Source organism: Kryptolebias marmoratus, linkage group LG22 (genome assembly GCF_001649575.2).
Source record: "Kryptolebias marmoratus isolate JLee-2015 linkage group LG22, ASM164957v2, whole genome shotgun sequence".
In the NCBI taxonomy this organism is placed as follows: domain Eukaryota; kingdom Metazoa; phylum Chordata; class Actinopteri; order Cyprinodontiformes; family Rivulidae; genus Kryptolebias; species Kryptolebias marmoratus.
The window spans coordinates 25,552,849-25,576,953 of NC_051451.1; the positions used below are offsets into that span (position 1 = coordinate 25,552,849).

At 47.2% G+C, this 24,105-nt stretch overlaps 1 protein-coding gene across 1 annotated transcript in view; it reads left to right on the plus strand.

Annotated features, from left to right (window-relative positions):
• jag1b (jagged canonical Notch ligand 1b) overlaps positions 1-24,105 on the plus strand; it is a 26,520-nt gene continuing 2,415 nt past the window's right edge. Inside the window, exons 1-24 of the mRNA XM_017436687.3 lie at positions 1-310; positions 397-702; positions 7,517-7,568; positions 9,777-10,034; positions 11,135-11,195; positions 13,002-13,132; positions 13,229-13,348; positions 14,634-14,747; positions 15,036-15,149; positions 15,227-15,340; positions 15,753-15,799; positions 17,049-17,222; positions 17,637-17,787; positions 18,786-18,950; positions 19,039-19,152; positions 19,307-19,420; positions 19,592-19,705; positions 20,012-20,128; positions 20,863-20,890; positions 21,206-21,291; positions 21,887-22,000; positions 22,079-22,188; positions 23,089-23,328; positions 23,829-23,960. Of these exons, the coding sequence (XP_017292176.1) occupies positions 248-310; positions 397-702; positions 7,517-7,568; positions 9,777-10,034; positions 11,135-11,195; positions 13,002-13,132; positions 13,229-13,348; positions 14,634-14,747; positions 15,036-15,149; positions 15,227-15,340; positions 15,753-15,799; positions 17,049-17,222; positions 17,637-17,787; positions 18,786-18,950; positions 19,039-19,152; positions 19,307-19,420; positions 19,592-19,705; positions 20,012-20,128; positions 20,863-20,890; positions 21,206-21,291; positions 21,887-22,000; positions 22,079-22,188; positions 23,089-23,328; positions 23,829-23,960 (3,039 nt within the window). The 5' untranslated portion in view covers positions 1-247. The remainder of the gene's footprint in view (positions 311-396; positions 703-7,516; positions 7,569-9,776; positions 10,035-11,134; positions 11,196-13,001; positions 13,133-13,228; positions 13,349-14,633; positions 14,748-15,035; positions 15,150-15,226; positions 15,341-15,752; positions 15,800-17,048; positions 17,223-17,636; positions 17,788-18,785; positions 18,951-19,038; positions 19,153-19,306; positions 19,421-19,591; positions 19,706-20,011; positions 20,129-20,862; positions 20,891-21,205; positions 21,292-21,886; positions 22,001-22,078; positions 22,189-23,088; positions 23,329-23,828; positions 23,961-24,105) is intronic.

Below are 24,105 nucleotides of genomic sequence, written 5' to 3' on the forward strand. Positions count from 1 at the left end.
CTCTCAGACACCCAGTCAGTCCGTGCGCTCTGCTCTGCTCTGCCGCCGCATGGCTCCTGCATAAAACTTTCTCCTGCAACAAGTGGAGGCTGTCGGCTGACAAATAAGCGCTGTTCAGGGGGGAGGGAGAGCATTCGGCTTTATCCGCTGACCCAAGTCCTGCATGTTTAAACCAGAGGGCAGCTCTGGTGCCGTGTGTCGGCCGGACTTTTAGTGCAAAGCGAGTGGCAACAGCAGTCCGGGGGCGATGATTTTGAGACGGAGCGCGGCGGCCGCTGCCCTTTTCCTCCTCTTCTGCGCTCTCGTGAAGGTATGTGGAGAGGTCACGCGGTTCAGGCGGTTGTTTCTGCGCCGAGCTGAAAACTTCTTCTTCTCTCGCTCTCTCTTCCCCCGCAGGTGTCGGACGGATCGGGACAATTCGAGCTGCAGGTCTTATCGATGCACAACGCCAACGGGGAGCTGCAGAGCGGCGCGTGTTGCGACGGCGCGCGGAGCGGCGCGGACGAGAAGTGCGCACGGGACGAGTGCGATACGTTTTTTAAAGTTTGCCTGAAGGAATACCAGGCCAGGGTCTCGGCCGCGGGGCCCTGCAGCTTCGGAATGGGATCTACGCCCGTCCTCGGAGGGAATACGTTTTCTTTCAGGAGCTCGGTCAGGAACGACAAATCCAGGATAGTTTTGCCCTTCAACTTTGCCTGGCCGGTGAGTGAAAACAAGGGTCTGTTTGCAGGGCAGTTATGTGCAATTACTGCCGGTCAGTCACCTTAAAAAAAAAAGAAAGTTTTGGTCCCCCTTGGTTTCCTCATTATGAGCGCTAATTTACCAGGTGCGGGTATTTTTCGCCACCCAGGCTGTTCCAGGGGGACAGATTCAACCGAACTTAATCAGTTCCTTTAACCAAGATTGGATACACAAAAAAGTTAATGTAACAGCTGGAGGGAAAGCTTTGGTTGGGTTTTACCTGCGCAGATCCGCCCTCCTTTCTGCCTCCTTGGCTGTTGGTCATGTTGCACAGTGCAGCAACTCCACTGTGTCTGAAACAGTTTTCTGGCTTCTCTGAGTGTCAGATCTTCATTTTAGGGTAAATAATCGGGCCTGGCAAGGAAGGGAGTAGGAGTTTATTAAGTGAGAAAGGTGATTTGCCACGCTCCTGCATGTTTCCATGTAGCACAAAAACCAAAAAAGTAAAAGAAAAAAAAAAAGCCAGGACTGCACAGACTGACTGGCCCCACAGCTTGGCTCACAAACTCCTCCACTGTGCCTGATAGCTGAAAGGCTGCTGGCATGTGTGTGTCCAATTACATCAAGGCTATTTTTACCTCAATCTTCATCTAAGTTTTGTGATCTGGAGCATTGTGCACGCCGGGTGTTTCTTGGCTCACAGAAACAACCGAGCAGTGGTGTGATTTCCCATCATGTATTTGGGTTTTTTACCTGGGAGGCAGAACAGCTCGTTTAGTTTTTTTGTTTTTAAGATCTTCCAGTGAAAGAAAGCTCTTTGTTGGCTGATTTCATTTAGAAGCTGGTGCCATTCGCCTTTTTTTCTCTCCATCTAAACAACAAACGTTTCTGTTTTTCACCTGTAAGGGCTGAGACTGACAAAAAAAATTGGTCCCATGTTAAGTTTGAAAACTTCTCTTTGAGTATTTTCTGCTCCAGACTTCAAGTTGTTGAACAAAAAAAAACCCTTTTGGAAAGCCTGGACTTCTAAGCCCAGATTCTCTCATCCTTCACTTCAAGTGCTTTACTTCAGTGCACATTAACAATTGTCAGGTTAGGTATGATATCACTCTTTGTCCTTTTCATCAGTTGATTGGCTGCTGTGGACAGATGGCAGTGTGGTGCAATTGGGTTGTTGGGGACTCAGAGTTCACGAAGCCCCCTCCTCCTCCTCTGTTTCCCTTCATCCTCTCTTGTGAGCTGCATGAAGTTGGCCTCTTGTCCAGGCCAAGAGCTTTGTTTAAGTCACGCTCTGTTGGACCCCAGGCATTTCAGCGCTTTAACCTCGCCACCCACGGTAACCGCTGCACTTAATGAGGCTGCACACGTCCTCAGATCAGGTAGGGGCAAGAGCCAAACGTCCAGCCGAACTGGCCGGGTCGCTTCGACACGAGCCGGCCGGCGTTTTTGGAGACTTGTGTGGAAACTCTGTGTCTGCTTGGGGCTTTTATTCCACAGAGGAGCGATGGCCCGGCTCCACTGGACCTCACAGCCGTATCAAGCGGGGACAATGGCGTGCCGTCGGTGACTACAGTGAGGATTATGGAGCATAATGGAGGCGGTGCAGCTGTAAAGCAACAGGAAGCAGTTGTCGTAGACTCAGCAATGATGAAGTTCTCAGGCAGGCGGTGACCTTTCCTCTTTGACCACCTCAGCGTATTTGCCCACCTGGAAAATCATTTTTTTTTGTTTTGTTTTGTTTCATCCAATCAAGCTAACCGTTTTAGATCCAACCTTCCCAAATGGTTTTAATAATCAGTTTCTTTCATCTGAAGATTGTTTTTTTTTATCACCATCATTTTCTTATCCAATTAAAACCAAACGACATAATTCTGGTTCCTCCTTCCCTTAATGCATAGGGCTGTCGTGTCTCCCAGACCTGGGGCATGTTAATAACCGTTTGATTGATTTTGTTGACAAGTCGGAGCAGTCTACAAACACCAATCAGGTGTGTCAGGGAACAATAGTCAGCTCAGCCTTGGGGATAATTGCCGCTGGCTGCTGTGGGAATAATGACATGTGTGTTTTATGTACTCGGCTCTGATGTGGCAGTTAAATGCAGATCACTCCAGTGAAAGAGAAGGAGAAAGAAATGTTTTCTCTGTATACCTCACCCTGTCTTTTTTTTATTTTTTTTAATGTTGTGGTTCATGCAGTTCAATGCCTGTGACGCTCCAGCGCCTATCAGGCGTGTTTTTGAGCGGCACAGAAGCATGGCATGCATTTAAAAGACATTTAACTGGGGGAACCACTTTGATTTTGTTTCCCTTTTAATGGCGATTGACCCTTACGAAAGGCCGATTGCTGCTTGTTTAGTTAAGCACAAACTTTCATTCCCCTCCCCAGGTTTGTGTTTGGATCTCGTTTTGTCTTGGGAGAAACATGTTTGCTTGTTTTAGTTGGAAGAAGGTGACATTCTTGCGTTGGGTGAGATGCCGGTTAATCCTTGGCTGACATAAACCTTTATGTTTTTCTTGTACGATGCGGTGGCTTCAGCGATGATCATGGGAGCTGATTTTCACGGCTGAGCTCGGACTGGATCGTGTAAAAGTTTCAATGCTTGGCAGTTCCAGTCGTCGGTGAGGTCGCCACTGATCCTCAACGTCATTTTGACTTGGCTGTTTGCATATTTTTTGCCATCTGAAAGCCTGGATCAGTGTAATCTGCCGAGCCTCGACCAGTGGCGGTTCTAGGGGGTGGCTCGGAGTGGCAGCTGCTACTGTAAACATATCTGGGCACCCCAGTTTCCACCCGATTTGTAGGCTAGTTAAGATAGTTTTGTGCAGTGCTGAAAGTCTCCATCCTAACCCACCAGTTTAGAGAGGGAGAGAGAGAGTTTCCACATCTCAAAAAAACTGTTATCGTAAAATTCTGTCAAATTTATTTATCCCTTTTTCAAAAACTGCTGACCGAGGTCGGCCCTCGAACAGAATTAAGTTTTTATGTTTGATCCGGTTTCTACACCCGATTAGACACAATGTACCTCCTTTTATTGAGGTTGTTTGATCTCCAATGCAACACAAATGTTTTGGGAAAGAAAACAGATTTTGAAAATGATGTTAAAATGAAATTCAGTACTGTGTGTGTGCGTGAATGCAAATGTTTGAGGGGGAAAAAAAAAGCAGCTGATTGTGAGTCGTTATTGAATCTGGGAACAAAATTAAGTTGCTGACAAATCGCCCTTGTCTTGTTTTTATGCAATTTGTGTAATTCATTTGCATAGACAAATAACCTGAATGCATGATCAAAAAGTAAACTTCTCTGACTAAAACCCACCTTGCTCCTTTGCCACCCCAAGAAAAAAAACAATCTGTGGACCCACCACGAGCCTTGACTTCTTTTCAACCTTTAGCTCCTGCTTGTTATTCCATGAGACTTTGCTCTCCGTTTTTTGTTATATTTCCTAGTAAAAGTACATCAGATGGCTCTATTTCACTGTAGGGCAGGAGGTGTGTGTGTGTATGTGTGTGTGTGTGAGGAAAATTTCCCTTCTGAGAGGATTCAGTAGTGTTCTTTGGCAAGTGAGTGCGATTTGAACTGGAAGGATCTTTATCGCTTGTGTTGGTTGTCTGTTGGACAGTGTCTGCTTGGCCAGGAAAGATAAGAAGACATATGGCCACACTTACTGCACTTGGGTGTGTGTGTGTGTGTCAGAGAGAAAGGGAGTGTGTTCTTTGTAGTTCAAAGAGAAGCAGTGAGTCAGCTGGGAGCCTGGGAAAAGTGAACCTGGCAGTGGCAAGACGAGCTGATAAGCGCAAAGGAGTTATGGAGTGTTAGTGAACGAGGAGTCAGGCGATATCTCTCTCTCTCTTTGAGCGGGTATTCTGTCAGAAATGGAACATATTAGACACGAAACACATGAGTCGATCAGATTTTAATGCATCTAACGCTGGAGTCTGAAGCACTGCTGGTGCTGCAACGGCCTCCGTGTCAAGGCAAGTCCAAGTCGTGCAACAGATGGGTGTGTTTTTGGAGAGGTGCCTGTCAGGTATTAAGGCCCGATCCGCCCTGAAAACACTCAGGTTTAACAGGATGAAATAATCGGTCGATCATCTTTCAGTGTACCACAACTTAACAGTTTTGCCACCGTGTGAGAGGCTTGTGTCCCGGCAGTGGTGACGCAGCAGGTGAACCGGGTCTGTTGATGTTTCCAGTTGGCAGGGATCCACCGCTGTTCACGGTGTGACCGCAGGTAAAAAAAAAAAAAGGTTTTCACAAATCAAAAACAAAATGTACAGATTGGACGGATCACTGACAGGCTGCTCACGTTAAAAAAAAAAAAAAAGTAATAAAATAATAAAATAAAGAAGGGCCTCGTGAGGTCAGGAATTTTTTTTTTTTGTATTTCAGTTCCTGTTTTTTAGGATGAGGTCACTGTTCTCACATGTGTGGGAGTTATTTCTGTTAGTCATCGCCGACTTGGACAGATCTCAGAAGTCATGCGTTTAATTTCTGTTTATCTCCTGTCTTTATAAAAGGAGGGTGATTGTGTAATTCCCAGGGTTTGTGTTTGTTTGTCCGTCTGTTAGCAAAAACATCCCAGGAACCGGTGAACACGGTTTAATTAATGAAACTGAAAGAATCCACTGAGCTGTCATCTACGACTAATTCAACATGGCTGCCACAGCTAATCAACTTTAAACAACACAAACATTTTCGTTCAGTCAGTTTTACGGATATTGAGCTAAAATTTGTTTTGGTAGTAGCTGAAAGTCATCCCCAAAACCTCGTATTTTAACAAAACTCTTATTTCACGTACATCTACAGTTGATTTACTTTTCGTGTCAATGCAATTAAAGATGGCTGCCACAGCTGATGGACCTTGACTAACAAAAAAATGGCTTTGAGTCTGTTATCTTTACAGATATTGAGCTAAAATGTGGTGCGGTAGCAGCCGGGAGTCCTCCACATAATCTTTGAGCGCTAACAAAACTGAGCAGGGTATTTGTTTAAAACTTTGGCGGGTGATATGCATTCCTTTAAAGCATGCTGGTTCCAGCGGGGCGATGCGTTTGAGTTCTGTTGTTTGGGCTTGAAACATAATCCTCTAATGGCGAGCACGCCGAAACGCTGAAGCTCTCCTGCAGCTGTGTCAAGTGTTGGACGCGGGGGCGGCGGCGGCGAAGAACACCAAAGCTTTAACCTGATACCACTTAATGCCTAAAGAGAAGCCAGCCGCCTCTCAGTTCTTACTGCGAGAATAACTAGCTGTAGGTTGAGGCGACTTAGTAGATGATTAAATGTAACATTACAACAGACTCAACTTGAAGTTGTGAAAGTCTGCGTTTCTGGATGACGGTCCTAATTGGAGCGAAATCCTGGCAGCGGATCAGACAAACGTCTCCTGGTAAGATGGAAAGTCGAATGCCTGAGAAAGCAAGGTGAAGCCCCCAAAAAATAAATAAATGAAGGTTTCAGGAGTGAGTCATGGCTCTTTTCTCTCGTTGGGAAAAGGAGCAGGGGGGGTTTCCTCGGAGCAGGTTTGTTTACCATGAAGTCATCGCCGCAGCGAGGGCTTCGGTGGCACTGCGAACATTTTTAAAATGCCTTTTAAGCTGCGAGCGCAACGAGCGGATTCCACTTTCTCTCGCTTCTCTGCGCGCTTGCAGACGTCAGGGCAGGGTGAGCGTGTAAGCCGATATCGGTGTGATCACTACAGACCCCGAACCAGACAAAGCGTTTTTTTAGGGGGGCTGAAATCTAGACAGGCTCTCAGCTCCCAGTCTGATACATGGACTTCTTGTTTTTTTGTTTTAGTGCCCTCAGCGTTGTCCTTTTTTATGCAGCTCTTGTCACAATTCTTCATAAATTCGCATCAGAACTGACCAGAACGGAGCTTTGTTCTCACACAATGCTGGAACCCGTCCGCTCAGCTTCCCTCGCCACATTTTTATAAACATGTGGAAAAACCGTTTCTGAAAAGCGAGGTTGCAGCGGCTAATATGAAGACAGGAGTTTGGCTCTGCATGGATGAAGTATCTGTTTCTGTGTACCTACAGTTGTTTTGACTTATTGGAGTTTTTATTAGAAGGTCAGCGCTGTAGTTTTTGGGTAGTTCAGGCATCCAGATCAACCGCTGATCACACGTCTGCCTTTTTAGTTGCTGAAGGAACTCTGAGCTCAATCAGTTTTTCTGTCATAAAAACATCACTAATTATGAAAGCACAAGAGTCAGATTGTTTAAAAACCAGACAAAGCATCTTAACTTCATCTCAGCTGCTGCTGTATGATTTAGAATTGCTCGTAAATCTTTAGAAACTCCACCTGGACCAGCCATTCTTCGTCTGTCCTCGCCTCCTTCCTGTCCGCTCTAACCTCAGCCGGTCGAGGCAGATGGCCGCCCGTCCTGAGCCCGGTTCTGGTTCTGGTGGGGGTTTCTTCCTGTTAAAAGGGAGTCATTCCTTTCCACTGTCACCAACGTGCTGCTCCGGATTGGAGACTGTGACAAAATGAAAATTCAATGCTGGCTTCCTTACATAGATAACTTTTACTAATTGATATATTTTTTTATTTTTAATAATTTATATGAATGTTTTCTTCTTCACCCCATTAGAAAACAACATTTTTCAGATTTGCCCTTTTTAACTTGATTTTAATTCAGGTCTAATAAACAAAATACTGGACCTTTTTATGTGTTTCCCTTTAGTGAACCTCTTGCTGTTTGCCGTTTTGTGGTTCTTGTGGAATCATTTTTTAAAAACACGTTTCTTTTAATCGTTAGTGAAGTTCCCTTGTGAAGCTTTGACACGGAGATGAGAGACTAACATTTCTCGTATGTCTCTCGTTTCTCCCTCAGAGGTCCTACACTTTGATCATAGAGGCCTGGGACTTCGACAACGAAACGAGCGGTGAGTATATTTTTACCATTCGGCGTCTCCGTCCTGTCCTCTCGCTTTCCGTCTCCTTCTTCCTGGAAGTGACGCCAGGGAGATGTTACGTTGAAGGTCAGGAAAGGAAGTTTATTCTCCCTGAAGCCCCCATGTCCCTCTCCTTTGAGGTCCATGTGTGTTTCTATTTAAAGTTTGCTGACAGGTCACTGTCAGGGCAGAGTTTTTTGTTTTAGGAAGCTAGAGGTAGAGAACAGGAGTCTTATAAAAAATGTTTTTTATTCGGCTGAGGGTCGGGGTCGGGGTCACGCCGTCTCTGTCACCAAGGCGTGAAGCATCGAACGTGCAGCCTGGGCCTCCCTCCTGGCACAGGTGAGCTCGGAGCGTTGGCGGCGGAGAACTTTGTGAACTACTGTCTTTTTTCTACCGAATGTGAGAAGACGTAACGTGACACTGAATCTGAAATCTCAGTTCTGGCTGCAGTCGGGATTCCTGCTGGTTGGTGGTCAGCGCGGAGACGGCGTGGTGATCCCAGATGAGGGCAGGGCCTCGTCCCGATGCTTGTTTATGTCTGTTGGAGTTCCACGGGGGCTTCGGTCGGTTCTGCTGTATTTGCCGCTCCTCGGAGAACTATTAGGCCGCTGGTGTGAAAAGCCCCCAGAATGTTTGCTCGGCGTTGTTTTAGCCTCTCTGTGCTCCGACATCTCTGCCAGTTTCATGTGTTGTAACCCAACTTTAAAGCATTTTTTTTTCTTTTTGCACGCACAAGAATTTTTAGAAAACTTTCTTTTTGGAGGCTTATAGCTGTGGTTCAATCTCCAAACTTTGCTAACAGCAACACAAAGAGTGTTAACAGCCTCTGTAACCTTTTTTTTTCTTAAGCTTGGCAACTGTTTTAATAAAAATATGCCATAAGTAATTGTTTCAAAATGCAAGTTGATATCTGGAGGTGATTTACGGACCCCCAGTTGTTGTTTCATGGCCCACGTTGGGGTCCTGACCCCGACTTTGGGAACCACTCACTGCCTCGTGAATTTGGCGTATTTTAAGAATCGGCTCAGGCTTCATAGCGTCTGTCTGATTTATGTGTAGCTCCAGGTCAGGCGGCAGGTAGCACGGTCCTGCTACTCCTCGCACCGCGGGCCGGCGGCCGGTAGAGAAATGCCACACGGCCGAGCTCCGGGTCCCGAACTGCTGCGAAATGTTACCGGGCCGTGCGATTCTCAGAGCTGTGCCACGACCCACAGCCCACATACACACGCAGACCAGAACGCTGTAAATAAATAACAGCCCCCCCCCCTCTCCCCCTCCTCCTCTACGCTGCGTTGCATCATACGACACAGAGGAGCGACTCGCCTCGCGGTCAGCCACCTCTGCTCGTCTGAGCCTCGGTAAATAATGGCTGACGGGTTTTTTTTTTCATTCTCTCCCAGGTGAAAGATTTAGACATCGGGTAGCGAGCGCCGCTGATATGCGGGGCTTGTTAAGGAGCCGGCGCGGTGACTGGAAATCGGGCTGAATGTGTTTGCTCAGTTTGAGTGTTTGCTCTTGTGCGAGGCCAGTTTTGACACAGTTTAACCTCCATGTTTGACTAGAAAGACTTCTGGGTCTAAGTCTGTGTTTACTTTGCTTCTTTTTTTTTCTCTTTTACAATTAAAACACGTGTGCATGTAGAGAGATGCTTCTAGGGTGTCAAACTTTAATCCGTTTTAATTCTGGTGACTAAAACTGCACATAAAGTTTGGAGAAAGAAGTCCCAGTGCTGTGCTGGCAGGCCTCCCAGCAGCGACTGAGGCAGCGGTGTCCTCACGCTGTAATTTATGGCGACTGTGGTTCTGTCCTCGCCTGAGCAGATGCAGAGAGCAGCATCAGAGACCAGTATTATCCCGGAGCTGTAAAGCTTTGGATCAGAAACCAACCAGGGCGAGCTGGACAGGGAGCGTGAGAAAAAAAGCAGTTAAAGTGCTCATTAAAGGCATCCTTTTCCATTTTTTGCGTTTCCTCCTTCTGCTCTGTTCCCGTCCTCCTTTCTAGCACACATAGTTGCCTTAATTACATATAATCTGCAATCTCTGAGATCTTCTGCAATTTGTGTGAGAATGTTTGAGGTGTTTATGGGTTCCTATAGCACCCAGAAGCCAGGCTGCAGGATGCGTCACTCCGCCATTCTCTCGAACATGTGGAGAACGCCAGCTTATCCGAGCAAAAATGTCTTGATGGATGTTTTAGGTGCTGATGGGAAGCTGATAGAGAAATCCCTTCACTCGGGCATGATCAACCCCAGTCCGACCTGGCAGAAGCTGAACTGCAACGGCCGCAGCGCCCAGTTCGAGTACCAGATCCGGGTCACTTGCAATGAGCACTACTACGGCTTCGGCTGCAACAAGTTCTGTCGGCCTCGGGACGAGTTCTTTGGGCATTACACGTGTGACTACAACGGGAATAAAACCTGCCTGGAGGGCTGGTCTGGACCTGACTGCAACACAGGTGAGCTCTGCTTCAGTGGAAATTCTGATGATTTCAGACAGATGGATTAGTGTTTGCCATCCAGCCAGACTTTAACCTGTGATTCATGCTGATGCACCGTCTGTTGCATGAATAGCATTAAGTTTCTGAGCTCTGATTGCATCTTTTTTTTTTTTTTTTACTCTCCTACCCCCCATGGGATGGATCAGATTATCTGAAGTGGTGTTCTCTGGAAAGTTTATGAGCAGGTAATGTCTTACCTGTTGTAGATGGCTTCTCGAATGACCTCGGTGATGAGGTAATGGCTAGTCTGAGCAGGACCGAGACCAAACTGGGCTGCTGTCATTTTAAAAACGGCTCAAGTCTAAACCTTGTTGCTCGTAAGCTTCCCAGGCTGCACCGGGAATGCTACAGCTAGCTGCTGCTGTAGCTATTTGCACTCGGAAATAACCATAAAACTCTATATAAATGACCAATCGTGCTCCGACACACCTGATTCAGTGGTTGAATTACAAATCTGTGGGAACTGTGTTATTGAGCATCCATCAGGGGGTTCTGCAGCACCCTCTGCACCCCTGCGTACTTGTTGATTTACCTCTTGAGCATGTCCCGAAGTTCTGAGACCTTTTAAGCACACGTCCATTCTAAAAAAGGTGCAGAAAGACGACTAAAACATGCAGGATAGTAGCCCTTGAGGACCAGGACTGACTGTCCACAAAAACCATGAAATCCTTGATTGGAGCTGCTTCCACATGCTCTTGGTCCTGCTCATACTAGCTGTTAACTCGTAAATACAGCCAGAATTAAACTATTTCTCTAACCTGAGGTCGTTCAAAGAGCCATCCGCAGCAGGTAAGATAATTGCTCTTAACCTTTTTTACAGAATCCGTCTTTAAATGATCTGAATCGTGGCTTTAGAAAACGAATAAACTAGCCTCGACAGTAGTTAGGTTTTAATTAGAAATGTTAATGTTGGGTAACCATGCTTCTCAGCAGCTGCATTTATTTATGCAGACAGAAATGTCAAAGACATAAAGCATATTTACTGCTGTAATTACTGTGTGCACGCTAAATTAGAGTCTGGTTACTTCGCAGTAAAAGGGATCTTATTCTTCTTCCAGCTATTTGTCGGCAAGGCTGCAGCGCTGAGCACGGATCGTGTAAGGAGCCAGGTGAATGCAAGTAAGTGCCCGCTGCCACTCTGTTCTGTTCATCCGTCTGTTGGCAGTTTCTGTTAGTTTCGTCCAACATGGTTGCAGGGCTTGTGAGTTCAGTTCCTGCCCGACTCCAGCGCCACAGCTCGATGCTGGAAATGAAACCAACCCTCTGACGTGGCGAGCGTTATCAGTCAGATCACGTGTAGCGTTCGGATGAGCCCCCTTTTTAAGTGTATTGTTTGTGTAGCTAATGGCTTCCTTAATGCTGTTTCTGCTCACAGCCAGAGGGGAAAAAACCCGGCGCAGATGGGTATCAGAACTTGGGCATTGTGTGCCGTTAAGTTCTATCTCCTCCTCCTCCTCCACCTGGAGGAGGACCCCCGCTCTGTCCAACTCATCCCACAGTTTCAGGCTGTGGCTGCTTTCTTAGTTGTCTGATTTGGCCGTAAATCAAGCGCAGGGATGATCATGTTTGTTCTTTTTGAAACTGCAGCTTTTGTTGTTTTTCCCCAGAGTTTTTCGACTTCATCAGATTTCTTGTAGGAGCTTGTGTGGCCACTGCTGAAACAAGAGGTTGAGTCGCTGTAGTCTCCTGACAGGTGTGGTTGTATTTAAAGCTCTTCTGCTATTGTAGTCAGCGAGCCGTTTCCCACCGCTGGGCTGCTGGCGTGTGTTTAACAACAGCCGTACATAGCAACCCTGGCTGCAGGCGAGGGCAGCCTCTCTGTGACTGGCTTTGCTGCGTCGCTTTCCTTGTTTTCAGGGAAACACTCGACCCTTTCTAGTTGCTAGCAGAGTGACAACGATCCATGTAGGAAACGACTGGAAGGGGTGAGAATCAATCAGCCAATCATGGGGGGGAAGGGCGGAAGTATCAGCGTGGTTGTGGACCTGAACATCTGAGTGGTCAGCAGGCTGTTTCGGGCCGAGCTGACTCATGGGAACCGGGATGAGCAGCTGAGACGGCTGAAGGCTCCTCTGCCAAGCCGCGGGCCCTGCGCCGTTAAAGGGAGCGTCTGGTCGCATGCTAATGTCAGCCACGCTAAAGGTCCCATTGGAACTGTAATTTAGTGTTTCTGGGCTTTTTTTCTCCTGTTTGAAATGCTAAATACTCGTTTCCTTGTGCCCGGGCATTGTTAAAAAGCTCTTGTATAAACGCGCTGCTGCTTAAAATTCATTTGTGGTCTTTAAAAGATTCAGCCCAGTTGTGTGAACAAGAATACTGCCTCTTTGTTTGTTTGTGCAGCTCTGGGCTGCGTGTGTTCTCGTGTAGTTCATTAGGTTTAGATTACTGCCATATCGCTCGAGAAGGAATCTGAAAATGGGTGGAAGATTAAGATATTAGGATTTTTTTTTTTTTTTTCAGATGCCACGGGGGGTGGGGGATTATCAGGCCTCGTTATTTTAAAAAAACAAACCTCAATTCCAAAAAAAATGTTGGCATGTTGTGTGAAATGTAAATAAAAACAATGCAATGATTTGCAAATTTCATAAAGCCATATTTTATTCCCGATGGGACGAAGTTAAACAGCTCCAGCTGCTGGAGTTCCTCCGGTTCTTCTTCAACAGTCTGCTTTTTTTATTTCCTGTCAAAGTCAAAATTACCTAATTTTTCCCTAAAAGGTAACCTTTTTATTCGTTTAACATTTGATGTGTTTATTATGTTCCATTGTGAATAAAATATGGATTTGAGATCTGCACATCTTTTGTTTTCAGTTGCCTTTTACACAAACTCTCGACTTTTTTTTTGGATTGCTGTTGTAGTCGTTATTCCCCCTGATTGTTCTGAGTTCTGTTTAACGGCGTGGCGTTCTGCGTGTGTGTGTTACAGCTGTCTGTACGGCTGGCAGGGCCAGTACTGCGACAAGTGCATCCTCCACCCCGGCTGCGTTCACGGCACCTGCACGGAGCCGTGGCAGTGCCTGTGTGACCTCAACTGGGGCGGCAATCTTTGCAATAAAGGTTCGTTTTTTTTTTTCCTTTCCCTTATTTCAGCTGCGGTCACACCTGTGTCATGCACAAACTAAAGCTCCCCACCCGTCCCTCTTATTTTTCCAGACCTGAACTACTGCGGCACTCACCAGCCATGCCTGAACGGAGGGACGTGCATCAACGCGGGACCCGACAAGTATCAGTGCATCTGTGCTGAGGGTTATTCTGGAATGACCTGTGAGAGAGGTGAGTCTGACGGCCGCTAACTCATCAAAGGACTCCCAAGTTTTCACATTTTTGTGTCTGTTAATCAGCTCAAAGAGTCTGTAAAGGCTGCCTTTTTTATATATTTATTGCTCGCTGCAGACAGTGATGTTTTGGTCCGTGTCTGTGGGCGAAATATCTCATGAACCACCGGGCGAATTTTGATGAAACTTGCAGAAAACAATTATTGGATGCACATCCACTACTTTTAAAGTCTGTTCCATTCAAGACCACTGCCAACTGAACGTAACAAGCACAGAAATAGCTATAACCCGGTCGGTTTTACAGATATTCTGCAAAGATTTGGTGTCGCTGACAGTCATAGACTTATACATTTCTCAACATAAGATGATCTTAAGTCTTAAAATCTGTCTTTAAAGGCAGCGGCCAAAATGCATTCCTTCAATAATTAAGGGCTTTTCCAATCAGTAGGAAGGTTCTGGGCTCACTGAGCTTGCAGACAAAAGGTCAGAGGTGCCTTGAGTTTGTAATCAGAGGAGGTGGTAACTCGCAATAATCTGTTTCCACTTGAGCGTAAGTGGGCCCCCCCACGTCAGGTAATCCACCAGCTTGATGTTCAGCGGCCGGCCATCTTTTTTTCTTTTTGTGTGTGTGTGCTCCTTTATGAGCCAGATGGGTGTGATGCCAACCTTCAGCTGCTGCGAACACTTAACCGCAGAGATGATGGCTTCTTCCTCATTAAAACTGAACCTCGCAAGGTGCTGACAGCTTAACTGCGGGGATGTCAGGAAACCGGGTCCTTTTTGTAACAGGAGGTCCATTGACCAGGGGAGGGGGGTACGTCGGGTTATTGTAGCACAGAGGCCTCGGGCTTCAGTGCCCCCCACCACCCCCTGCATACCAGAACCGTCCACCGATCACCCTTAACTGCCTGATTATTCCTTGAGCGAATCATTCATTTCTGATTCATTTGGGACCCACTCATCCTTAACCCGCCCACAATGCCCCTCTTCCCGCCGCTCTCTCATCATCTGCCGCCTTTCAGGAGAATGGCGGGGGGGGGGGTTGAGTCACGGTGCGTTGCACGGGTCAACATAGCATGAAAGACGATTTCCTGGTGGTGCGCTCCATCAAGGCGGGTAATGAGAGTGAGATAGTCTGTCGGAGCAGGGAGGATGTGTGGTCAGTGGGTGAGGAAAGGAGTCAAACCCTGGGTGTGTGATGGAAACGGAGCATATAAAACAAAAGCATTTGTCGTAATTTAAACAAAACCAAACCTTATGTTTTGTGACCTTCCCGTTTTCAGCGGAACATGCCTGCCTCTCCAATCCGTGCTCCAACGGAGGGAGCTGCTCTGAAACCAGCCAAGGTTACGAGTGTCAGTGTGCGGCGGGATGGAGCGGCCCCTCCTGCACCATCAGTAAGAGTCCAAGTCATCTGCACCAACCGACAAGAAAAATATATCATTGCCGCCCGACCACCGAAGGGTTTCTCTCTCAGTTGGCAGATTATCCAAAAAAAAACGGCTAAGTTTACAGATATTGAGCTAAAAATGGACGGCCACTCACAACACGTACTCCATGTGCTAATGACTCATGCGATATTACATGATGCATGTTGCATGACTCAGATGATCATAGTTTAAAACTGTTGTGAAAACACACGAGGCCTTTAACGATTAATCGGATTTACCGTTCCTCTTCCTCAGACATTGACGACTGCTCCTCGAACCCCTGCAACCACGGGGGCACCTGCCAGGATCTGGTGAACGGCTACAAGTGTCACTGTCCCTCCCAGTGGATGGGGAAGACGTGTCTGATAGGTGAGGTACCGAGTTCCCACACGGCTGTCGGCTGCCCGTGCGAACGCCTCTAACCCCCTTGTCTCTTCCGCTTCCAGACGCCAACGAATGCGACAGCAAGCCCTGCGTCAACGCCAACTCCTGCCGCAACCTGATTGGCGGATACTTCTGCGAATGCTTCCCTGGTTGGTCGGGGCAGAACTGTGAGATCAGTGAGTTGAAAGCCGCAGCTGTGGAGCAGAACACATGTCCAGTTCCTGCCTTTTTTTAAAATTTCCATTCAGTCAGTCCATGTTAAATCACAGCGAGCCAGTTGTAGCCTTTCCCTGCAGTGTAAATTTGTCTGCTGGATAATTATAAGACCGTGTGTGGCTGAGGCTGTGGTGATTAGAACAATCCCAGCTCCAGTTTCACTTGGCAGTCGACCGGATTGCTCAATACTCTGTTTTGCACTTATTTCGCTGCCACATTATCCCGACTCTCGCGCCGCGTCCTCCAGCTCCCCAACAATGTTTTCAAAAGGCCCCAAGCATGAGAAACACAAAGCGAAGACTTGTTTTTCAAAGACAGACTGTTTAGTTAATTAATCCTTGGAGTTTTTCTGTTTTTTCTGCCACTGTACAGATATAAATGACTGCAAGGACCAGTGCCAGAATGGGGGGACATGCAAGGTAAGAAACCGTAGAGCTTTTATCGCTGCTTTGTTTAATTTATTGCAGTTTTTTTTTCTTTTCTTTTCCTCCCCACTCAACGCCAGAGACGTTTTTACAGAGGTTACATAAATAGCTGCTGTGAAACCTTCTCTCCAAACCAGCAGCTGAAATGTTGTGGAATTTCTCTGATATCAAACCCGAAGAGGAGAGAGTTTGCGGGGGTTTCTCGAGAAAGAAAACGCAGGTTTCTCCGGTGCACGAGATTGAGTTTCCAAAAACCGTTATTGTGTCGCCGGGGAAAAAGTGTTGAAATAAACCCAGGGTTGTAATATTACCACCCACCCTCCCTCCCTCCTCCACCCTCTGTTGTCCTTAATTTGCTTCTCTGGTTTGACGGTTATTGTTTGGACTCCACCCATCCAAACACTAAAATAAATACACGGCTGCATTAGGTTAAAGGGATAGTCTGGTCATTTTTGAAGTGATGTTCTGTAAAATAGTTCAACTCAATAATTTGTTGCCAGGAATTCAACTAATTGGCAACAAATCGACGTGTGAGCTTGACAATGAGTCTGTTCTGTTTTAAATACATGTGTGACAGACTCTTCCTCTCAGCACGTAGCTGCAGAGGCTTAGACCGCGCGGTCTCAGTCCCTGACCTTATCGTTTAAAAGTGGTGACGACCTCCTCGGATCGAATTTCACCAGATAAAGTTACGAGTCGGGGTTCGTGAGACGGGCTACGATTCGGTGAGAATTCTTGTGACGTTTTAGTCCTGGGAGATCTCGTTACGCCCGCAGTTGGGACCTTACAGCCGTGACAGGTCTTCATTACGGTTAGGCTAGTCAGACAAGGGTCTGTTTATAAACCTTTACGGTTTTGCACGGCACCGTTTGTTTGTTCAGGTCGTTCTTGTTCCGTTGAGAAAACACCTGAGGCCGCTGGATGCATCAGTCCGCTGGGAGTTGGGTAAACCGAACGCCGTGTCGAGTCGCTCCCGACGTCCTGCAGCCTCTGCACCATCGGCTCATAAAGCTCCGTGCTTGGCACACATTCATGCAGAAATGTTCGGCTGTAAAAAAGGCAACAAACTAAACAAATGTAGAGGTTTATTATTATCTGTCAGTTCATCAGCATGGCTGTGGTATGGTTGGCCGTTAGCCTAGCCTGAATGAAGACCGTACTCTGCTCCACGACTGACCTGACAGGACATCCCTTCAACAATGACGAGACTTTAACCCCCCCCCCCCCGGTTTGTCTCTTCCAGGACTTGGTGAATGGCTACCGCTGCATGTGCCTCCCCGGATTTGCCGGCGAGCAGTGCGAGAGGGACGTCGACGAGTGCGCAAGCTCGCCGTGTCTGAACGACGGCCGCTGTCAGGACGAAGTGAATGGCTTCCAGTGCCTGTGTCCGACCGGCTTTTCGGGAAACCTGTGCCAGGTGAGACCGGACTCCGTTAAGCACCCATCAGATCATCCTCCTGGCTGTTTTTATTTTACCATTTGAAGCCCGGTGTGGATGCTGCTTCTTTGCGCTCGATGCAAACCTTTCCTACCCCACCCTATCAAATGGCTGTTGCACCCACAGCCCTCCATTTAAAAAAAAAAAAAAAAAAAAAAGAGTTCTTTGTTGAAGCTGCTCCTGGGTGCAGCGGGATACATTCCTCTGACTCAGAGGACGGCTCCTATGTCTTTTCCTTGTTTTTCCCCCTCCTCCTAGCACTGTGTGTGTGTTGTTGTTTCCTGGCACGGCCTGTAAGGAGGATGCTGTGGGGTTTTGCTTTGTTTTCTGTTGCAGAAACTATGTCAGCTTTCGAGTTTCAACTTTCTCTGTCGAACACCTTTCCTCCCCCAGCTGGATATCGATTACTGCTCGCCCAACCCGTGTCAGAACGGAGCGCCGTGCTTCAACCGGGCCACGGACTACTACTGCGCCTGCCCGGAGGACTACGAGGGCAAAAACTGCTCCCACCTTAAAGACCACTGCCGCACCACCACGTGTAAAGGTAAATCTCCCCGGTTCTGGGCCTCTGAAAGGCGATCTGTTTGCGTGCTGTAGTTAAACACTGAACACTTTGCCCACATTTCTCACGAGGGTAATACTTAACGTTAGCTCCTTGGCCAAAGTGAGCAGGTTTGATGAATGCCCGCCCCCCACCGCTCCGGCTCTCCTCGAGCGCGGAGCTTTTCCAACGACTCTCCACTCCTCGGAATCCACTGAAAGTTTGGCAAAAGCCCGACGGCGCCGTGTGTGTTCGTATCTTTGGTGGGCCACCTCTTCTCTTCCCCCTCGATGAGCGTGCGCATTTTTCTGTGTCTGTGCGCACATAATTGAGTGAGCGGACCAACCGCGGAGTCAGATACCAGACAGCAAGATTCTCTCTGCTCTTGGCAAGAATTAAGCAATTACAGCGAAGCAAATTCGCCCAGTTGGCCTAACCTGATCAGACAGGGGAAAAGAAGGGGATTTCGCTGCACAGGGAGAAAGATCACTCGGAATTGGTTATGAAAGCATAACAGCTTATCGCTGTTGCTCCTGTCATAGCCCCACACACACATCCATCTTATCTGATCTGGAAAAAATGGCTTCTTTCCCTGAATCTTTTCTCACTCTTCTGAGTGGCAGTAATAAAGGAACGGCTCATTTAATGCGTTGAAGCCTCCTGTATTACTGTCTTAATCAAGAACTTTTCTCCTGTATCTCATTGTGCACCTTTTGAAATGAAACGTGCAAAGCATGCTCCAAAACATGCATTTTGATCGGGCTCTGACATTTGCTAGCAGCACGTCCCACGTAGACAGAATCTGACAGAATTTCTCAGACATAATAGAAGCATGATTCAAACCATAAGCTTTAACATTTCTTTTTATCTTAGTTCTCTTTTCATCAAAACAAACAAATTTATGTTGGAATTTTGGGCACACTTCAAAGATTTCTGAGTGTTTTGATTTGGAACCAAAAAAAAAAGGTTTTAATTCGGTCGTGTGGCTCCCCTTTCTTCAGTGATTGACAGCTGCACTGTCGCCGTGGCGTCCAACAGCACGCCAGGAGGAGAGCGCTACATTTCGTCAAATGTGTGCGGACCTCACGGCCGCTGCCGGAGTCAAGCCGGCGGTCAGTTCAGCTGCGAGTGCCAGGAGGGCTTCAGGGGCACCTACTGCCACGAGAGTAAGACCAAACTCGCCTCGAACCCGATCGCGACGCGTCACGCGTCTCCCCGCAGGAGTACTGATCTTGCGCCTCACTTACGTTTCAGACATCAATGACTGCGAGAGCAACCCCTGCCGCAACGGAGGCACCTGCATCGATAAAGTCAGCGTGTACCAGTGCATCTGCGGCGACGGCTGGGAGGGAGACAACTGCGAGATCAGTGAGTGACGCCGCTCCCGCGACCTCAAAACAAGCCCGCACTTCCCCAAAATCGCTGTTCGACCCGTGTCTCAACAACCCAAAAAATGTTTATTGGATCACGCGTTTGATACGCCGCCCTCGCAGTAAATCACTCTCCCATCTAATGTTTCCAGACATCGATGACTGCAGCACCAACCCCTGTCATAATGGAGGGACATGTCGAGACCTGGTGTCTGATTTCTTCTGCGACTGCAAAAACGGCTGGAAGGGAAAAACCTGCCACTCGCGTAGGAGCCGCCTCCTTTTCTTTCTTTTTTTTTTTTTTTTCCACACCCATGTAGTCTGTTCGTGCAGGCTCATGGTATGCACTTATAGCTGTATTTAATTATCTATTACCTTAGAAACCCTAAGATTTTTTTATTTTTATTTTTTTTTCTCGGAACCCTCCACCCCCTCAGGTGAAAGTCAGTGTGATGAAGCCACGTGCAACAATGGAGGCACCTGCCATGATGAGGGTGACACATTCCAGTGCAAGTGCTCCCCGGGGTGGGAGGGGACGACGTGCAACATCGGTAAGTTATGCTGTCGCGGCAGTTTCGGTTTAATGTTTCACTTTTATGCTCATTTACCCAAACAGTTTTTTTCTTTCTTCTTAACAAGCTCGATCTTGTTTCGGATATTTATGCGATCTGCAGAGTCCATGAACGTTTTTTTTTTTTTTTTTTTTATCCCTGGGTTCTGTCGGCGCTCTCATCTCACCTCCCTGCTCATTTTTGTTTTTTTTCTTCTTCTCAAAGTGCTGACAGATATCTGCCCTAAAATCTCTGATTGCACCAACGGCGCTCATGTTTTTTTGTTTTGTTTTTTCACTTTCTCAGCCAAAAACTCAAGCTGCCTTCCCAACCCGTGTGAGAACGGAGGCACCTGCGTGGTGAAGGGGGAGTCATTCACCTGCGTCTGTAAGGAAGGCTGGGAGGGTCCCACGTGCACTCAGAGTAAGTCGAATTGCATTTTATGTGCAGACGTGGTTAAAACTTTGATTTCAAGATGGCGACCACAAATAATCGACCTTAGCCTTTAAAAAAAATGTCTCCACCTCTGTGAATTTTACAGATTTTGAGCTAAAATTACATGACGTATGGCGATTTTGCATGAAATTGTGCACAATATTTTCAGTTTGACCAAAACGGCTGAAATATAAGATGTTAGCCTTAAACACTGGCATGAAAGGCGGCGGGCGACATGCATTCCTTCATTGAATGCTGGGCCTTTAACTCCGCTGGGTGCAGCCGGCCATGAGAGAATGGATGGAGGGAGAAAGGGGCCGAGGAAAGTGGAGACAGATGTTTCTCCCCGCTCTTGTTGTTGCATTCCTGTCCAAACAGTGACATGTCTGCTTGTTCTACAGCCCTGCAATATTTCCCCTAACTTTCCTGGGATTCCTGCCCAGAACGCGTGTTCTCCAAAACATGAATTCCTCTCGTAATGATTACACGCAGGGGTGGGATTCTGGGTGTGGAGGTGTATGTCCATGTCGGAGGGGGCAGACTTGAGTCCGGGCCCGGGCGGCCCATCGCGCCTCCGCACCCGCAAGCTCAGACGTGCTCTTTGCCGTCCTCTGCAGCGAACACTCCTACATGAGCGAGGAAGGAAAAACAAAACACTCACTACTTTTTTTTTTTTTTTTTCTTTCTGCCTCTTCCCTCCCTTTCTTCTGTTGTTTCTTCAGATACCAACGACTGCAGTCCCCACCCATGGTAAGTGGAAGCTAAACATTTCCTGTAGATTTCAACAGATGTAAACAAGTCGCTCCTCACCTGCATGCTTTTCTCTCGCCTGAGAACCGGGCAAACACCCTCCCTCCCTCTTTCATTCCTGGGATGCAATCGGCTAACCCTGTTTTTGTGTACTCCCACGTGCGGCTCTGATTCTAACAAACATGTTTTAGAGCTTTGTCTGAGTTCCTAACACTCTTGTACAATTTAAAATTACAGCTTTGAGAGACTACTTTAAATCAATCTGTGTAAAATTAGCAGTACGGAAAACACATTGTTTTATTTCTGTGTCTGCAGCTACAACAGCGGGACCTGCGTTGACGGCGACAACTGGTACCGCTGTGAGTGCGCCCCGGGCTTCGCCGGTCCGGATTGTCGGATCAGTGAGTATTACCCCGCCTCCAGCTCCTTCCTGATGCCCGTTTTCAGCCCAATGCCAGTCAGACCTGTGGGACGATCAGTCACTTCTAAATGGAAGGTCTAGTCGGCCAATTATCTCTGAGCGTTGGGCTTGAAGCCAGGCCGGACCATTTTGGTGTCACTCCACTGGGCCGTGCTGCCGTCCCTGGGGTAAACCAGCTTAGCAAGCCAGCAGCTAATCAGCCATGCTCTCTGACACTGATTACACAGATTGTTTTCCCTCTTAAAGGCTTTCAGATGGCCACATTCTTTCCCATTGCAAACCCTTTGTTCTGCTAAGTCCAGCCTTTAGCTCCTGCATACCTGCTAATGACTCTGCCAACTTATAAGAGCTGCAAGGGGTGGGGAAAAAAAAACTGACCAGGGTTGATTTAAAGCTCGTTTTATTTTTTTTGTGTCTAGCACGGTTGAGTTGACGTGTGATCTCAGCGGACGTAGCCACGGAATTAGATTTGTGTGCTGATTTGCTTAACCCACTATTTGAATTGTCTGGCTGTGCTCTTTATTCCATAAACAAACATTATGTTTTTTTTTCCCCTGGCCTCTTCTCTCGAACAGATATCAATGAGTGCCAGTCCTCTCCGTGCGCCTCGGGCTCCACCTGCGTGGACGAGATCAATGGCTACCGTTGCCTGTGTCCAACAGACAGAACTGGACTCCACTGCCAAGAAGGTACGTCTCACAAAAACGCAAAATAAGCACGTTAAATACATGCATACATTCCTAACGCCAACATTTATCTCAATGCAGAGACGAGAAAGCATTGCGCCGTTAATGGACATGTGACCCATGATGGAGCCACGTGGGAAGACGACTGCAACACTTGCCACTGCTCCAATGGGAAAGTTGCGTGCACAAAGGTACGTCTGAGCCAACCCTGGCTGCAGAAGATCCAGCTCTGTTGTGAGACGCCTGATGCCTCTGTTTACCAATGAGAGAGGCTGTGAAGAAAGTGGTTAGTGATTCCAAGGGTTGCGCTCGTGGGTGTGTGTTGTTCTCGGTTGTAGGTAGGGCCAAGTTGGGCCACAACATTCTGTGCTTCAGGGTGGAGCTGGTTTGGGAGTGTCAAATTCTATATAGGGATGATACAGTTTGCTTTGAAACGAAGCACAATGGCACTATTATAAATGGATGTCAGGTGCCAAATGCAGAAACTCCCACAGTCGGACTGAATTAATCGAGGATTGTGTAATTTTTACAGGAGCAACTTAAGGTAGCTTTATCGTGCTCATCTAACCACCAAGTCAACAAAAGCACATTAATGGTACAGCTCATGGGGATGGAAGTGATCTGGAACTGTACAAAATACTCCAGGCTACTGTTTTGAACATAACCTGACGTTTCTTGTACTTTCTCCGAACGGGAGTTTGTTTTGTCCGTAATTCTTGGCGCCAGTCTCGTTACTGAGTTAAATTACAGATCAAAATGCAGTCCCTTTCTGCTGGAAAAATGCCAATTTTGAATCAAAATTTTAACAATGATAGACATGTGGTTCTTCCTTTAGAGGCAAGAAATGCCTGTAAAAATGTATTTCATAGTTATTAAGGGATTTTAACCCAGAATTAAACTTGTAATCCCTTTTTGCAACAAACACAAACATGTGGTTTATCTTCAGGAGATAATCAATGTCTGTAAAATGTATCATGGAAATGTTGGGATATAATGTTCGCCCACATTTGACTGATTTAACCCTGCGTTCCCTTTCTGCTGTGAAGTTTATTAAGCATTTAGACGGTCAACCGCCATGTTTTTCTGTGCAGATGTGGTGTGGCCCCAAGTCCTGCAAGCTTGGTGCCAAAGGCCGAGGCGGGTGTCCTCCAGGTCAGAGCTGCATCCCTCTCAAGGAAGGCCACTGCTTTGTGAAGCCGTGCATCGATGACGGAGAGTGTTGGCGCCCCAACTTTCCCCAGCCTCCCGTCAAATGCCACCCCAGCTCGTCCTACCAGGACAGCAGCTGCGCCAACGTCACCTTCACCCTAAAGAAGGAGACCTTGTCGAAAGTGAGTGATCCAGGCATCGAGCTTTTTTAGGGTCATTTTCTTTTTCTTCCGCATTACTCGTAAATGAACAGGAGAGCAAACGGCAAAAGATCAAGTTTTCAGGAGCGCTCCCGCCTTCCCTTCAGGGGAAAAAGAGACTCCTGAAGAATTCATTCACGTGTCGTTTTAGTTTCTATTTGGTCGTCTAAATCCAAGTTTCGGTGCTTCAGTGTGACTTTGCAACTCCAGTGCTAATTCCTCCTTAACGTGACTGCACTGCAAGATTTATTTTAGAACAGTATGGGCTGTAGCTAAATGAGATCTCTAGCAACTCTGTCACAACAAATAAAAATCACTCACCAGTTGCCGAACAAGCATGACGGCGCGTGGCGACAAGCATATGAGCTGGCGATCTTTTATCTTCAGCCAGATATAATGTTGCACCTCCTGCCAAAATGCAAATCCCGATTGCTCCGTTTCCATATGTGCTAACACATGCTCCATCCCATCTCCGTGTGCAGGGTTTGACTGTGGAGGGAGTGTGTAAGCAGCTGAGGCATTTGCATGTAGTGAAGAATTTTTCCTTGGAGCATTCCGTGTCCATAACCTGTGACCCGTCGTTCTCGGCGAGCAACGAGATCCACGTCTGCATTGTGAGTACCCCCCCTCCCCACTGTCGGTCTGCCATATGGTTGATGCATGCTCTGAGAGGTTTGTTTTGATTTATAGCCTGCAGTGTAAAGGTGCTTCAACAAGATGGATTTAAAATGGTTGTTCTGTGTGACAAGCTGGGAGCCA